The sequence below is a fragment of the Nerophis ophidion genome, linkage group LG19, assembly GCF_033978795.1.
Source record: "Nerophis ophidion isolate RoL-2023_Sa linkage group LG19, RoL_Noph_v1.0, whole genome shotgun sequence".
Taxonomy (NCBI): domain Eukaryota; kingdom Metazoa; phylum Chordata; class Actinopteri; order Syngnathiformes; family Syngnathidae; genus Nerophis; species Nerophis ophidion.
The window spans coordinates 45,040,403-45,057,156 of record NC_084629.1 but is presented as its reverse complement, the minus strand read 5'-3'; the positions used below and the strand labels follow the sequence as shown (position 1 = coordinate 45,057,156).

Below are 16,754 nucleotides of genomic sequence, written 5' to 3'. Positions count from 1 at the left end.
ACCCACTCCACAAGGGAGGGGGGGACATAGGAGAAAAAGAAAAGAAGCGGCGGATCAACTTGTCTAAAAAGGAGGTCTATTTAAAGGCTGGAGTATACAGATGAGTTTTAAGGTGAGTTTGAGTTTGAGTTTATTTCGAACATGCAAGCATACAACATGATACATCACAATTTCCAGTTTCTCTTTCCAACATGTTCGAAAAGGAGGAGGAAGAAGCAGAGCTTATTTAAACCTACCCCTTTTCTTTACATAACAGTTGCTAAAACTTTTGTTCACTTCCTGTTCTCAATGTATTCACAATGTATACTCCATAAGTGATAAGTAATCACAATACAAATAAATAAATAAATAAATAATTGCTCAAATTTTAATCCATACGATGAGATAAATCAGATTATTTTGAAAATGAATGTGTGAGTAAAATCAGAATGTTTATCATGGTTCTTCATTTTTGTACTTTGTTAACACTTCCAGTTTGAAGAGTTTCTTGAAATGGATCATATTAGTACATTGTTTGATTGCTTTGCTTAATCCATTCCATAATTTAATTCCACATACTGATATACTGAAGGTTTTAAGTGTTGTACGTGCATACAAATGTTTTAAATTACATTTTTCTCTAAGATTATATTTCTCTTCTTTTGTTGAGAAGAATTGTTGTATATTCTTGGGAAGCAGGTTATAGTTTGCTTTGTGTATAATCTTAGCTGTTTGCAATTCCACTATGTCGTGGAATTTCAGTATATTTGATTCAATAAATAAAGGGTTTGTATGTTCTCTATATCCAACATTATGTATTATTCTAACTGATCTTTTTTGTAACACTGTTAGTGAATGAAGTGTACTTTTGTAATTATTTCCCCATATTTCTACACAGTAACTCAGATATGTAACACTAGTGAGCAGTAGAGAATATAAAGTGATTTTTGGTCTAGAAAATATTTGGCTTTATTCATTATTGATGTATTTCTTGCAACTTTATTTTGTATATTTTTTACATGAGATTTCCAGTTCAATTTATCATCAATCATTATACCTAGAAATTTGGTTTCATTTACTCTTTCAATTTCTATTCCGTCTATTTGTATTTGTGTTTGACTTTCTTTTCTACTGTTACCAAATAGCATTATTTTAGTTTTACTGAGATTCAATGATAGTCTGTTTTTGTCAAACCATTTTTTTAATTTGTTCATTTCTTCTGTTATTATTTGTATTATCCACTGTGTGTTCTCTCCTGAACAAAATGCTGTTGTATCATCCGCAAATAATACTAACTTTAAATCTCTTGTAACTTTACAAATGTCATTTATATAGAGATTGAATAATTTAGGTCCCAGTATTGATCCCTGAGGTACACCACAGGAAATAATTAGCATTGTAGAAGTATGCTCGCCTAGCTTCACGTATTGTTTCCTGTTCGTTAGATAACTTCTTATCCAATTTAAGACTAACCCTCTGATGCCATATCGTTCCAGTTTTTTTATTAAAATATTGTGATTAATTGTGTCAAATGCTTTAGTTAGATCCATAAACACTGCTGCCGCACATTTTTTATTATCTATTGCATTGGTAATTTCTTCTGTGATTTCAATTAAAGCCATTGAAGTTGTAACATTAGCTCTGTATCCATATTGGTTCTCTTCGAGTATTCTATATTTATTTATGAAACTCTCTAATCTGTTATTGAACAGTTTTTCAATGATTTTAGAAAATTGTGGAAGTAAAGAAACAGGTCTATAATTTGTAAATAGATGTTTATCACCAGTCTTATAAATTGGTGCAACTTTAGCTATTTTCATTTTGTTTGGAAATGTACCTGTTTGAAATGATAGGTTACTAATATACATTAATGGTCCTGAGATCTCATCAATCACCTTTTTTATCGTATCCATATCAATTCCATTACAATCAGTTGAAGTCTTTGATTTACATTTTTTCACAATTTTAACTATTTCCTCCTGTGTCACATTACTGAGGAACATGGAGTTGGGATTTCGCTCTATGGTATCATAATAGTCCTCAATTGAAACTGGGTCTGGAATCCTTTCTTCCAATTTTGGTCCAATATTTACAAAGTAGTTATTAAAGCTTTCAACTACTTCCTTTATGTTGTCATTATGTTTATTTCTGTCTAAGAAGTAATGGGGGTAATCCCTCTTAGTGCCATTTTTAATAATGCTATTGAGAATGCCCCATGTTGCTCTCATATTATTTTTGTTCCTGTCCAATAATTCACTGTAATATTCTTTTCTACATGATCGTAGTATGTTTGTTAACTTGTTTTTATACTTTTTGTACTTAACTTCTGCCTCAGTAGTTCTTTGTACTATAAATTTTCTATATAGCGTATTCTTCTTACAAGCATGTTTTAATCCTTTTGTCATCCATGGTTGATTATTCTTTCTCTGTTTACTACTGAGTTGTCTCCATGGACAATGTTTGTCATAAAGTATTATGAACTTGTTTAAGAAATATTCATATGCTTCATCAACCTCTTCTTCATTGTACACATTGTCCCAATCTTGCTTTTGTAGCTCCATTTTGAAAGCAATCATCCTCTTCTCTGTGCACAGTCTTTGAAATGTCCTTTTGTCTTCCGTGTTCTTTTTACAGTTTCCATCATATATTGTAAAAACTGGCAGATGATCACTAACGTCGGTTATAAGTAAACCACTTGTAGTGTTATTATCAAAATCATTAGTAAAAATATTATCAATAAGTGTGGCACAGTGTCCTGTGACTCTGCTTGGCTTTGTGATTTTAGGATATAAACTGATGCTGTACATTGTATCAATGAAGTCATCAATAAACTTTTGCTTGTTAGGGTTCAATAAGTCAATATTAAAGTCACCGCATAAGAAAATTATTTTTTTACCATTGTCCATGTAAGTTGCCTTGATCCATTCTTCAAATGTTTCTATACTTGACTTAGGTGATCTGTATATACAACTAATTACTATGTTTTTGCTATTTTCCTGACATATTTCAATGGTAATACATTCTAAGATGTTATCTATAGCAAATGACATGTTTTTTACCACTTTGTAGTTCAGGTTCTTCATCACATACACAGCTACTCCTCCTCCATTTTTGTTGGTTCTGTTAATATAGTTTAGTTCATATCCTTCCAGATCAAAATCTATTCCTTTTTTATCATCAATCCATGTTTCTGTGATGGCGATCACTTTGAAGGGTTCGTTGATGTGTTCCAAAAAGTTCTTAATGTTGTTGTAGTTTGCATACAAGCTTCTGCTATTAAAATGAATAATTGACAATTTGTTGTCACTTTTAATGTTGCTATTATATTGCTCATCTGTATAATAAAAACAATTATTACTAATGTGGGAAAAAAAATTTGTACCTGGATCTATATCGTTTTCCAAATCCTGGTTTTTGTGCTCTTTGTTGCAGAAGTTTTGTAGTTCCATATTTCCTTGCTCAACAATCTTTGATGTCGTTTCAATAATTTCTATAAGTGTAGATGGATGCAGTCCTGAATCTAAGTCTTCTTTTTTAGTCGTCCCTTGCAGTATAGTAGTGTTGATGTTGAATTTAGGTGCCTGTTTTCTGTCAGAGTCCATTATCATCGTTATTGTGGAAGCTGTGTAAACTTAAAATTTGTCCAGGTCTTTGATGTCATTGACAACAATTACTCTTGCTTCTGGACCTCCATTCAGCTTGATGTAGATTTTACAGTTGGCGCTCCAAGTTCCCTGGATTTTTCCCTGCTTTCTCAAGTCGCGTGCTTTCTTGGCGATTCCAGCATTACGTTTAGTGAGATGCTCATTCATGTACACATTTGTTCCCTTCAGCTTCTTTCCCTGTCTCAGCAATGCCATTTTAGATTTTCTGTTTACAAATTTCACAAGCACAACTGGAGTGGCGTTGTTGTCTCTTCTGTTCAGTGGGATGCATGTTTCGATGGTATTAATGTCGATTTCAATTTCCTTTGATTGCAGGAAGTTGACTACTTGCTGTTCTGCCGAGACAAGATCCATTTCATCTGGTTCACCTTCATTATTCACAGCTTTCGCATAGGATCTTGGTTTAATTCGGTGTCCTGTCACAATGATTTCATTCATTCGTTTATCCTGCTCCATTTCATCTATGATATTCCACAGCGTGTAGTTTTCTTCTTGAAAGGTCTTCATTTGTTGGCGCATTTCTTCTTGAAAGGTCTTCATTTGTTGGCGCATTTCTTCTTGAAAGGTCTTCAAATGTTGGCACACATCAGAGACTTCATTTTTTCTGGTGATGATTTGAGTTTGCAGACTTTCAATATTTTGCTGCAGACTTTTCACATCTTGTTTGTGTTCTTCCATTGCTTTTTTCTGATCTTTTTTTATTTCTTTAATTTCTTCTTTCATTTCAAGGAGTATTTTTAGTAGTACTCCTTGTTCCCCATCATGTCCTGTGTCCAGTCTCAAATCTTGGTCCCAGTTGTGTCCTGTGTTGGCTGACACCGAAGGTTTCGGGCTTTCAGTCTTCCCTTTAGCTTTTGGCATAGCGGCAGATCGATGACGTCAGTGCCTCTTGTGTCTTAAACGGCAGTTACTTTAGCAACTTGCAGCAGGTTTAACTTGGTTGTTCCAACAATGAGTACCTTGTGTTGTTCACAGATCAATTTGAGGTGTTAGTCTGTCAACTTAAAACACTGCGACGTTGGAAGCACTTTAAAACAGCTGTAAACTCGCCGTAGTTTTTGGTTGCTAGGCAACCGCTTTGAGCTGCGTTAAGGCGCCGATGGCTTGAGGCAAACGACTCATCTAACTTACCTTATTTCAGCGTATCAGTGCCTCGCAACTGACCAAAATGAGGTCAAGGATGCCAGGTTACTCCCCTGTGGCTGTGGTCGCAAATAAGTGGTCAAAATCTTCAAAATAAACAAAAACTCCGGTAGCAAAAGCGGAGCCTTTTTCTTTTGCGTCCTTTCTCATGAACAGGTGAGACTTAAATGCTTCTACTGAGGTAGCATCTCGAACTGTTACCGGGAGGGCATTCCAGAGTACTGGAGCCCGAACGGAAAACGCTCTATAGCCCGCAGACTTTTTTTGGGCTTTAGGAATCACTAATAAGCCGGAGTCTTTTGAACGCAGATTTCTTGCCGGGACATATGGTACAATACAATCGGCAAGATAGGATGGAGCTAGACCGTGTAGTATTTAAAAAAACACTTTAAGACCAATGTCTTGAAAAAATACATCACTCTTGAATCAACATTGTAGTTTATACTATCATTAATGTTAATTAAAAACTAAATGTGGGATATAAATAATAATGGAAGTATAATTGTTTGTATATATAGTATATAATTGATGCAAAGGTTTAATATGTGTGCAAGGATATTTCACATGCTTTTACTGTTTATATAATTGAACTACGTTCATGGTCATGGAACCAAAATTGAACTTTTTGGTATAAGCTTAACTTGTCGTGTTTGGAGGAAGAAGAATACTGAGTTGCATCCCAAGAACACCACACCTACTGTGAAGCATGGGGGTGGAAACATCATGCTTTGGGGCTGTTTTTCTGCTAAGGGGACAGGACGATTGATCCGTGTTAAGGAAAGAATGAATGGGGCCATGTATCGTGAGATTTTGAGCCAAAACCTCCTTCCATCAATGAGAGCTTTGAATGGTTGACCAAATACTTATTTTCCACCATAATTTACAAATAAATTCTTTAAAATTCCTACAATGTGAATTCCTGGATTTCTTTTTCACATTGTGTCTCTCACAGTTGAAGTGTACCTATGATGAACATTACAGACCTCTGTCATCATTTTAAGTGGGAGAACTTGCACAATCGGGGGCTGACTAAATACTTTTTTGCCCCACTGTATATATATATATTGGGTACATTATATGGAGGCGTGGCCATTGTTACACAATAGCGCCTTGCTTCTATGCTGGCATTATGAGACCAGTTTGTTGCATTTGCTTAAAGTGGACATGCAGGGGTGGTATATAATAAACATGTTTTCTTTCAGGCACAGGTTACATCTTTTAGCTGCACTGTTGTATGGTGAGCTAGATGCCATGTAATGGCGTGGTCAGCTTTATTGTCTTTAAGAGTCCTTATGTGTTTGCTGAGTTGGGGCCTACGGAATGATGCTTTGTGATTGTTATAGCGGGTTTTAAAGGTGTTTTCTGTGAGTCCAATGTATGTCTCTGTGTATGAGTTGTCCTTGCGGTTGACGCTGGCTTTGTAAACAACTGATGTTTTTAAACAGTTTCTGTTGAGTGGGCAGTTAAGCCTTTGTCTGCAATTGTGGCTATCTGTGGAGTTGGAGTCGTTAATGGTTGCCTGTCTCTGTGTGCTCAGATTCTTTTTGTTGTGGGAGCTGTGTGCCGCTCTACCCCCGTCTTGAGCACTGGGTAACGGATAAACCACAGAAACCTCGACTACATCATAAACATTATATCGATTAAACTTTTGCAACTCAACGCCTAAAAAACGGAAATGCTGATTATCGGTCCTGCTAGACACCGACCTCTATTTAATGATACAACTCTAACATTTGACAACCAAACAATTAAACAAGGCGACACGGTAAAGAATCTGGGTGTTATCTTTGACCCAACTCTCTCCTTTGAGTCACACATTAAAAGCGTTACTAAAACGGCCTTCTTTCATCTCCGTAATATCGCTAAAATTCGCTCCATTCTGTCCACTAAAGACGCTGAGATCATTATCCATGCGTTTGTTACGTCTCGTCTCGATTACTGTAACGTGTTATTTTCGTGTCTCCCCATGTCTAGCATTAAAAGATTACAGTTGGTACAAAATGTGGATGCTAGACTTTTGACAAGAACAAGAAAGTTTGATCACATTACGCCTGCACTGGCTTCCTGTGCACTTAAGATGTGACTTTAAGGTTTTACTACTTACGTATAAAATACTACACGATCTAGCTCCATCCTATCTTGCTGATTGTATTGTACCATATGTCCCGGCAAGAAATCTGCGTTCAAAGGACTCCGGCTTATTAGTGATTCCCAAAGCCCAAAAAAAGTCTGCGGGCTATAGAGCGTTTTCATTTCGGGCTCCAGTATTCTGGAATGCCCTCCCGGTAACAGTTCGAGATGCTACCTCAGTAGAAGCATTTAAGTCTCACCTTAAAACTCATTTGTATACTCTAGCCTTTAAATAGACTCCCTTTTTCGACCAGTTGATCTGCCGTTTCTTTTCTTTTTCTCTTATGTCCCACTCTCCCTTGTGGAGGGGGTCCGGTCCGATCCGGTGGCCATGTACTGCTTGCTTGTTTATCGGCTGGGGGCATCTCTGCGCTGCTGATCCGCCTCCGCTTGGGATGGTTTCCTGCTGGCTCCGCTGTGAACGGGACTCTCGCTGCTGTGTTGGATCTGCTTTGGACTGGACTCTTGCGACCATTATGGATTGAACTTTCACAGTATCATGTTAGACCCGCTCGACATCCATTGCTTTCCTCCTCTCCAAGGTTCTCATAGTCATCATTGTCACCGACGTCCCACTGGGTGTGAGTTTTCCTTGCCCTTATGTGGGCCTACCGAGGATGTCGTAGTGGTTTGTGCAGCCCTTTGAGACACTCATGATTTAGGGCTATAGAAGTAAACATTGATTGATTAAACCGGTCATAACATTAGGTGCACATGCACACTCCGATCGATACAGAGCCGCGTGAAAAAAGTTGCTTGCAACAGCATTTATGTCACTGCGTGTTGCATGTCGGTCCTACTATGCACATGCACACCAAGTAGTAATGTCTCAATGGCGCCTCTTTTTCCGTCTGAGTTTAGCGACTAATCCAATTTTGTTGTGACCCGAATCTTGTGGACAAATAAACAGGTACATTTACAAATACTATTTAAAAAAAACAGTCATTATTATGACCTCCTTGTCCATTCATTGAAGAAGAGCTCTCCAACAGGGTGTCCAAAAGTGCAGCCAGCGGGCCAATTTCGGCCCACAGTTAGAATGGACTGGACTCTCGCTGTTGTGTTGGATCCACTATGGACTGGACTTTCACAATGTTGTGCTAGACCCACTCGATGTCCATTGCATCCAGTCTCCCCTAGAATGGGGATTGGGTCCTCTCCAAGGTTTCTCATAGTCATTCACATTGACATCCCACTGGGCTGTGAGTTTTTCCTTGCCCTTATGTGGGCTTGTGCAGTTCTTTGAGACACTTTTAGGGCTATATAAATAAATATTGATTGCTAGATTGATTGATACATCCGTCAATGTGTGATGTCACAGATTCCCTACTGTTAAAGACAAGTAGGGCGGTTTAGCTCGGTTGGTATAGTGGCCGTGCCAGCAACTTGAGGGTTGCAGGTTCGATTCCCGCTTCTGCCATCCTAGTCACTGCCGTTGTGTCATTTGGGGAAGACACTTTACCCACCTGCTCCCAGTGCCACCCACACTGGTTTGAATGTAACTTAGATATTGGGTTTTCACTATGTAAAGCGCTTTGAGTCACTAGAGAAAAGCGCTATATAAATATAATTCAGTTCACTTCACAAGGCAAGGCCAGGTTTATTTTTGGAGAACAATTTAAACACAAGGCAATTCATTCAAAGTACTTACATACAGTGGGGCAAAAAAGTATTTAGTCAGCCACGGATTGTGCGAGTTCTCCCACTTAAAATGATGACAGAGGTCTGTAATTTTCATCATAGGTACACTTCAACTGTGAGAGACAGAATGTGAAAAAAAAATCCAGGAATTTAAAAGAATTTATTTGTAAATTATGGTGGAAAAAAAGTATTTGGTCAACCACTCAAAGCTCTCACTGATGGAAGGAGGTTTTGGCTCAAAATCTCACGATACATGGCCCCATTCATTCTTTCCTTAACACGGATCAATCGTCCTGTCCCCTTAGCAGAAAAACAGCCCCAAAGCATGATGTTTCCACCCCCGTGCTTCACAGTAGGTATGGTGTTCTTGGGATGCAACTCAGTATTCTTCTTCCTCCAAACACGACCAGTTGAGTTTATACCAAAATGGATACATGGATGATACAGCAGAGGATTGGGAGGATGTCATGTGGTCAGATGAAAGCAAAATAGAACTTTTTGGTATAAACGCAACTCGTCGTGTTTTGAGGAAGAATACTGAGTTGCATCCCAAGAACACCATACCTACTGTGTAGCATGGCGGTGGAAACATCATGCTTTGGGGCTGTTTTTCTGCTAAGGGGACAGGACGATTGATCCGTGTTAAGGAAAGAATGAATGGGGCCATGTATCCTGAGATTTTGAGCCAAAACCTCCTTCCATCAGTGAGAGCTTTGAATGGTTGACCAATTACTTATTTTCCACCATCATTTACAAATAAATTCTTTAAAATTCCTACAATGTGAATTCCTGGATTTTTTTTCCCCATTCTGTCTCTCACAGTTGAAGTGTACCTATGATGAAAATTACAGACCTCTGTCATCATTTTAAGTGGGAGAACTTGCACAATCGCTGGCTGACTAAATACTTTTTTGCCCCACTGTATATGCAAAAATAAAATGATCATAATTAAAATTAAAGTGTAGATAAAATACTCCAAAACCCGCAACCACAGGCTTCCAAAACTATATGCAAGCTCACAGTCAAATGCATGCATCTTATGACTTTATACTTGGACATAAATTACGGTGGAAGAGGGGTTAGTGTGTCTGCCTCACAATACGAAGGTCCTGAGCACTCCTGAGTTCAATCCCAGGCTCGGGATCTTTCTGTGTGGAGTTTGCATGTTCTCCCCGTGAATGTGTGGGTTCACTCCGGGTACTCCGGCTTCCTCCCACTTCCAAAGAAAACACTAAATGGTCCCTAGTGTGTGAATGTGAGTGTGAATGTTGTCTGTCTATCTGTGTTGGCCCTGCGATGAGGTGGCGACTTGTCCAGGGTGTACCCCGCCTACCGCCCGAATGCAGCTGAGATAGGCTCCAGCACCCCCCACGACTCCGAACGGGATAAGAGGTAAAAAATGGATGGATGGACATTTTCTAGTATCCAACAACAACATTTTAAGTCAGAAAAGATTCAATTCATCATTGGTGACTTCTTCTGTAGACAGTTCAGAAAAAAACCCAACATTCTTTCTTCAATTTGTCAACGGACTTTTGTTTTCCCGTCGTGTCCGCCAGGTGACCGAGGAGAAGTTGAAAAAAATGTGGATCACGGTTGACGCTCAAAGCCAAAAGAAAGACGACGTAAAGAGAGAGACCGTCCACTGTCTTGACGACGACAACGAGACGGAGGTGGATAAGGACGACATCATTCAAGGTAATAACATTGACCAACAATTCGCTTGCCTGTCTCTAGGAAATATAGTTTCACAAAAATGGAAAAAATAGCATTTGTACGTTCACCTATGCTTGTGCGTGTTCGTCAACTCAAGGAATTTGTCTGGCCTTAAAGGGGGAACTGCACTTTTTTTTGGAAATTTGCCTATCATTCACAATCCTTTTGTAAGACAATAACATACGTCATTCTTTTTTATGCATTTTAGCTTGGGAAATACAGCAAGTACGAGGTAACAATTCAGCTAATGGGAGTAATAAATTGCGCCCATAAAAATTTCTTCTTTTTCTTCTTTCTTAGTTTATTTCGAACATCACATACCTCCAACATTATACATCAGGCAATTTCACATCATTTCACAATACATCATGTCTGAAAAGGAGTACGAAGAAGCAAAGCTTATTTAATCCAACCCTTTTCCCACGTCAGAGCGTTCACAAATACATACATTCATTCACTGACCTTCTTTACAGCAAAATAGCAAAATGACATCAGTGAAGTGAAGTGAAGTGAATTATATTTATATAGCGCTTTTCTCTAGTGACTCAAAGCGCTTTACATAGTGACACCCAATATCTAAGTTACATTTAAACCAGTGTGGGTGGCACTGGGAGCAGGTGGGTAAAGTGTCTTGCCCAAGGACACAACGGCAGTGACTAGGATGGCGGATGCGGGAATCGAACCTGCAACCCTCAAGTTGCTGGCACGGCCACTCTACCAACCGAGCTATACCAGTGAATGAGTAACACAACAGTTTTGTAATACGTAATTAATTCATTCAGTCATTATGAACATACTGAGATGAAGAATATCTTATTTTCAATCAAGTTGAAAGTGTTTCTCATAATTCTTCTTCTTTGTAGTTTGTAAGCACTATTAATTTGAACATCTTCTTAAACTGGATCATATCCGTACAATGTTTAACTTCTTTACTTAATCCATTCCATAATTTAATTCCACATACTGATATGCTAAAGGTTTTAAGTGTTGTTCGTGCATACAAATGTTTTGAATTAGATCTTCCTCTTAAGGTTATATTTCTCTTCTTTAGTTGAGAAGACTTGTTGTACATTCTTTGGTAGCAGGTTATAATTTACTTTGTACATCATTCTCGCTGTTGGCAATTTTGCCAAATCATCAAGCTTTAATATTTTTGACTCGATAAATAAAGGGTTTGTATGTTCTCGATAAGGTTGATTGGCAACACTAAATGGTCCCTAGTGTGTGAATGTGAGTGTGAATGTTGTCTGTCTATCTGTGTTGGCCCTGCGATGAGGTGGCGACTTGTCCAGGGTGTACCCTGCCTTCCGCCCGATTGTAGCTGAGATAGGCGCCAGCGCCCCCCGCGACCCCGAAAGGGAATAAGCGGTAGAAAAAATGGATGGATGGATGGATGTTCTCGATATCCAACATTATGTATTATTCTAATTGATCTTTTTTGTAACACAGTTAATGAATGTAGCACACATTTGTAGTTGTTTCCCCATATTTCTGCACAATAACTCAGATATGGTAACACTAGCGAGCAGCAGAGAATATAAAGTGATTTTTGGCTCTAAAAAAACTATACTCTATTTACATCTCGTGACCTGAATATTAACCAAGTATTAGCAATATTAGAAGCACTGACGCAGACAAACTACTTTTAGCGGCGCCATTGTCACAAAGAGCGAACTAGCTTTTGCAGCCATTGACATACTGACCTGCTGCATCGCCACTGAGTTAGTGAAAGTTTATTTTAGTTTATAAATCTAGCAAGTCATCAGTATAATAGAAGAATAGAAAGGTTTGTTAACTTTGACACTCAACTTAGACCAGGAGATGGCGAGAAAGACACAAAAAGATGCTTGTTTGTGGCACCTTTTATTTTTTTTAAAAACCCGGGTAGGATTATAATTCATTCTTCATCTAAACGGGAAGATATGCACATCCCATTAGTTGGCATCCCATTGGGAGCAGACATTGTACAATAAGTGTTTGTTTTATTATGTTCATAGTATGTAATTCTTGTTTAGCACTTAGCACTACTGCTGCATAATGATTAGTGTTTCACTAAATGGTAAATGGGTTATACTTGTACAGCGCTTTTGTACCTTTTTTTTTAAGGAACTCAAAGCGCTTTGACGCTATTTCCACATTCACACATTCACACACTGATGGCGGGAGCTGCCATGCAAGGCGCTAACCAGGCTGAGGGAGCCATGAAAGCCAAATATTTCAAAATGTATTTCCGTGAAAGCCACATCTTGTTTTTTAACACTGAATACAACTAAATGCGTGCATTTTTAAGTAAGACCAACATTTTGAGAGTATAATAAGTCTCTTATTCTTTTTAATAACATTGTTATTCTGAAGCTAACCAATAATAAATAAAATGTCATGTCTGTTGATCATGTTTTTGTTTGGCCATGTGCTGTTTGTCCTTTGGACTCTTTAAGTTCCAGTTTTTTTCCACTCCCTTGTCTGGTGTCCTTGGTTACTCATTTTGTCCACCTGTCTCTGGTGGACAAAATGCCCGCTCACCTGCTTCCCGAGCACTAATCAGAGGCAGTATTTAAGCTCGTCTTTGCCAGTCAGTCGCCCCGTGCTGACTTGTTTCATGCCTTGCCATAGTTTCGTTCTTCATGCCATGCCAAGTAAGTTTTGTTTGATTTATGTTCTTAGTCTGTTTATGCGTTAGCTTTGTTCTTTAGCCCAAGTTGTGCCTCCGCTGAGTGATTTTTGTTTGTATATTTTTTACCTAAATGCCATGTCCCGAGTAGTCCGTCTGCCTTCCTGGGAGAACGACCCCGCAGCAAGCTGCAACCCCCCCATCGTGACATAAAATACTTCTTACCATTAATGCGACTTCTTGAACAGGTGCGGTAGAAAACGGATGGATGGATATAAATGCATGAGAATGTTTTATATTTTGCACGTTATTTTTAGCACTGTGAATTCCAGCGGAATCATTCATAATTATCGCGTTAAGCAATGTCAGCTAAGATTTATCTGAGAGCCAGATGCAGTCATCAAAAGAGCCACATCTGGCTCTAGAGCCATAGGTTCCCTACCCCTGCTATAGAACAGGGGTCACCAAGGCGGTGCCCGGGGGCACCAGGTCGCCCGTAAGGACCAGATGAGTCGCCCGCTGGCCTGTTCTAAAAATAGCTCAAATAGCAGCACTTACCAGTGAGCTGCCTCTATTTTTTTTAAATTGTATTTATTTACTAGCAAGCTGGTCTCGCTTAGCTCGACATTTTTAATTCTAAGAGAGGCAAAACTCAAATAGAATTTGAAAATCCAAGAAAATATTTTGAAGTCTTGGTCTTCACTTGTTTAAATTAATTCATTTATTTTTTTTACTTTGCTTTTTATAACTTCCAGAAAGATAATTTTAGAGAAAAAATACACCTTAAAAATGATTTTTGGATTTTTAAACACATATACCTTTTTACCTTTGGAATTCCTTCCTCTTCTTTCATGACAATTTAAAATTTAAAGCCCACCAGGCTGCACCAAACTTTTGGTGCCTTGTTGACACAGAAAAGTACAGTGATGTATGCGCAGCAGCTATGAAGGTTGCAAGCCTGTTTGGTTCAACTATTCTTTGTGAATCAGCCTTTTCTGACATGAACTTCATCAAGAACAAACACAGAACACGCCTCACTGATGCACAACTGCAAGACTCACTCAGAGTTGCAGTGTCAAGTTACACACCAGAGTACAACACACTAGTTAACAGCAATGCCAGGTTTCCCACTAACTGACAAAGAAACAGATTTGGTGTCCAGTTCAAAGTGTGACATGATTTATTTTAAAAATTGAGGGTTGACTTTTGTATTTTACATGAGTTATTATTTGTACAAACATGGTGCAAAGTAATTAATGATTTGTTAAAAAATGTTAGTGGTTAGCTAGTTGAAATGGGATATTGTGATTTCACAAGACTGTCTTAGGCGTGATCATTTGAAAATGTTCAATTTGAAATATGTTCACTTAGAGAAAATATAAAAATAAAGTGTTGCATATTGATATTTATCTGTTTCTATTTATGTTTATTGTGAGAAATCATTAAGATGATCAGTCTTTCCACAAATATAAATATCATAAATTATTAATAATAAAATATAGTTAAAGGTAAATTGAGCAAATTGGCTATTTCTGGCAATTTATTTAAGTGTGTATCAAACTGGTAGCCCTTTGCAGTAATCAGTACCCAAGAAGTAGCTCTTGGTTTCAAAAAGGTTGGTGACCCCTGCTATAGAACATACATTAAATGATAGCCAATGTTAAACTGCAACAATGGGCCAAACCCCAATGGGAATGATTTGGCTGTCAATCATGGCTGACTTGCATGGATTTGTATGTTCATTTACAGGAGATCTATGAATGGATGTAATTGTTGCTGCTTTGGTAAGGTGACATTATCCTTTTGCACAGTTGTTTAACCCAGCAAGAGGGTAGGTTTGAATGTGAGCGCCCTCAATGTGGCCACTGCAAACTTTATAATATATTATAAAGCAAACAGTGCCTCTGCTAGTTTCAGCCAAGAAGTACTCTCCATTTTGCCTCAATTCCTTCAAGACACAATTAATCAATTCTACAACTTCCAAAGCTGCATTACAGCAGGGGTGGCCACACTTTTTCTGCAGGCGAGCTACTTTTCAATTGAACTACTCGAGGGGATCTACCTCATTTATATTTATTTATTTATGAAAGAAACATTTTTGTAAACAAGTTAAATGTGTTTAATGATAATACAAGCATGTGTAACACATATAGATGTCTATCTTTCACAAAGACAAGAATATAAGTTGGTGTATTACCTGATTCTGATGACTTGCATTGATTGGAATCAGACAGTAATGATGATAACGCCCACATTTTCAAATGGAGGAGAAAAAAAGTTGTCCTTTCTGTACAATACCACATGAAAGTGGTTGGTTTTTGGCATCTAATTCATCCAACTTCCATACACTTTACAAGAAAAACATTGGCGGCAAATTCCGTAGCTTGCTTGATTGACATTCACGGCACCCGAGGGTCTTGTGAGATGACGCTGGCTGCTGCCGGTTCATTATTATGAAAAAATGACAGAGAGGAAGGCGAGAAACACTTTTTATTTCAACAGACTCTCGCGCCGTACCTTCCGTCAAAACTCTAAAGGCCGACTGCACATTTCCTATCTTCACAATAAAAGCCCTGCTTCATGCTGCCTGCGCTAACAAAATAAGAGTCTCGGAAAGCTGGCGTGCACAAGTGATGTGCACGCCAGCTTTCTGAGGGATCGCTTGTGCACGCCAGTTTTCCGAGACTCTGTATTTAGTTAGCGCAGGCAGCATGAAGCAGGGCTTTTATTGTGAAGATAGGAAATGTGCAGTCGGCCTTTAGAGTTTTGACGGAAGGTACGGCGCGAGAGTCTGTTGAAATAAAAAGTGTTTCTCGCCTTCCTCTCGGTCATATTTTCATAATAATGATCTTGCAGCAGCCAGCGTCATCTCACAAGACCCTCCGGTACCGTGAATGTCATTTAAGTGACGTCTTGGTGAAGATTGATGATCACTCATTTTTAGGTCTATTTTTTTTAAAAGCCTGGCTGGAGATCGACTGACACACCCCCCGCGGTCGACTGGTAGCTCGCGATTGACGTAATGGGCGCCCCTGCTTTACAGTATTTAAAAGTGTTATAATGACCAACAACCATCTCTAAAATGAATGATCTTGTTTTGTGTTAACAGGTTTTCGTTATGGAAATGATATTGTTCCCTTCTCCAAAGTGGATCAAGAGCAGATGAAATACAAACACGATGGGAAGTGCTTTGCTGTTCTTGGCTTTACCAAACAGAACATGGTACTGTTTCTTTCTTAATTTCTTAACTTGTTATAGATTTCACATGGCATCGATATGTTCAGTGTTATTTACAAACTCCGTTTCCACATGAGTTGGGAAATTGTGTTAGATGTAAATATAAACAGAATACAATGATTTGTAAATCCTTTTCAACCCATATTCAGTTGAATATGCTACAAAGACAACATATTTGATGTTCGAACTGATAAAAATTTTTTTTTTTTGCAAATAATCATTAACTTTAGAATTAGATGGCAGTAACACGTGACACAGAAGTTGGGAAAGGTGGCAATAAATACTGATTAAAGTTGAGGAATGCTCATCAAACACTTATTTGGAACATCCCACAGGTGTGCAGGCTAATTGGGAACAGGTGGGTGCCACGATTGGCTATAAAAACAGCTTCCCAAAAAATGCTCAGTCTTTCACAAGAAAGGATGGGGCGAGGTACACCCCTTTGTCCACAACTGCGTGAGCAAATAGTCAAACAGTTTAAGAACAACGTTTCTCAAAGTGCAATTGCAAGAAATTTAGGGATTTCAACATCTACGGCCCATAATATCATCAAAAGGTTCAGAGAATCTGGAGAAATCACTCCACGTAAGCGGCATGGCCGGAAACCAACATTGAATGACCGTGACCTTCGA

The 16,754-nt window shown here is 38.5% G+C and overlaps 1 protein-coding gene across 1 annotated transcript in view; it reads left to right on the top strand.

The window, feature by feature from the left end:
- Window positions 1–16,754, top strand: part of xrcc5 (X-ray repair complementing defective repair in Chinese hamster cells 5) — a 49,001-nt gene that overhangs the window by 15,539 nt on the left and 16,708 nt on the right. The window contains exons 8-9 of the mRNA XM_061880099.1: window positions 10,118–10,256; window positions 15,995–16,107. Coding sequence (XP_061736083.1) covers window positions 10,118–10,256; window positions 15,995–16,107 — 252 coding nt within the window. The remainder of the gene's footprint in view (window positions 1–10,117; window positions 10,257–15,994; window positions 16,108–16,754) is intronic.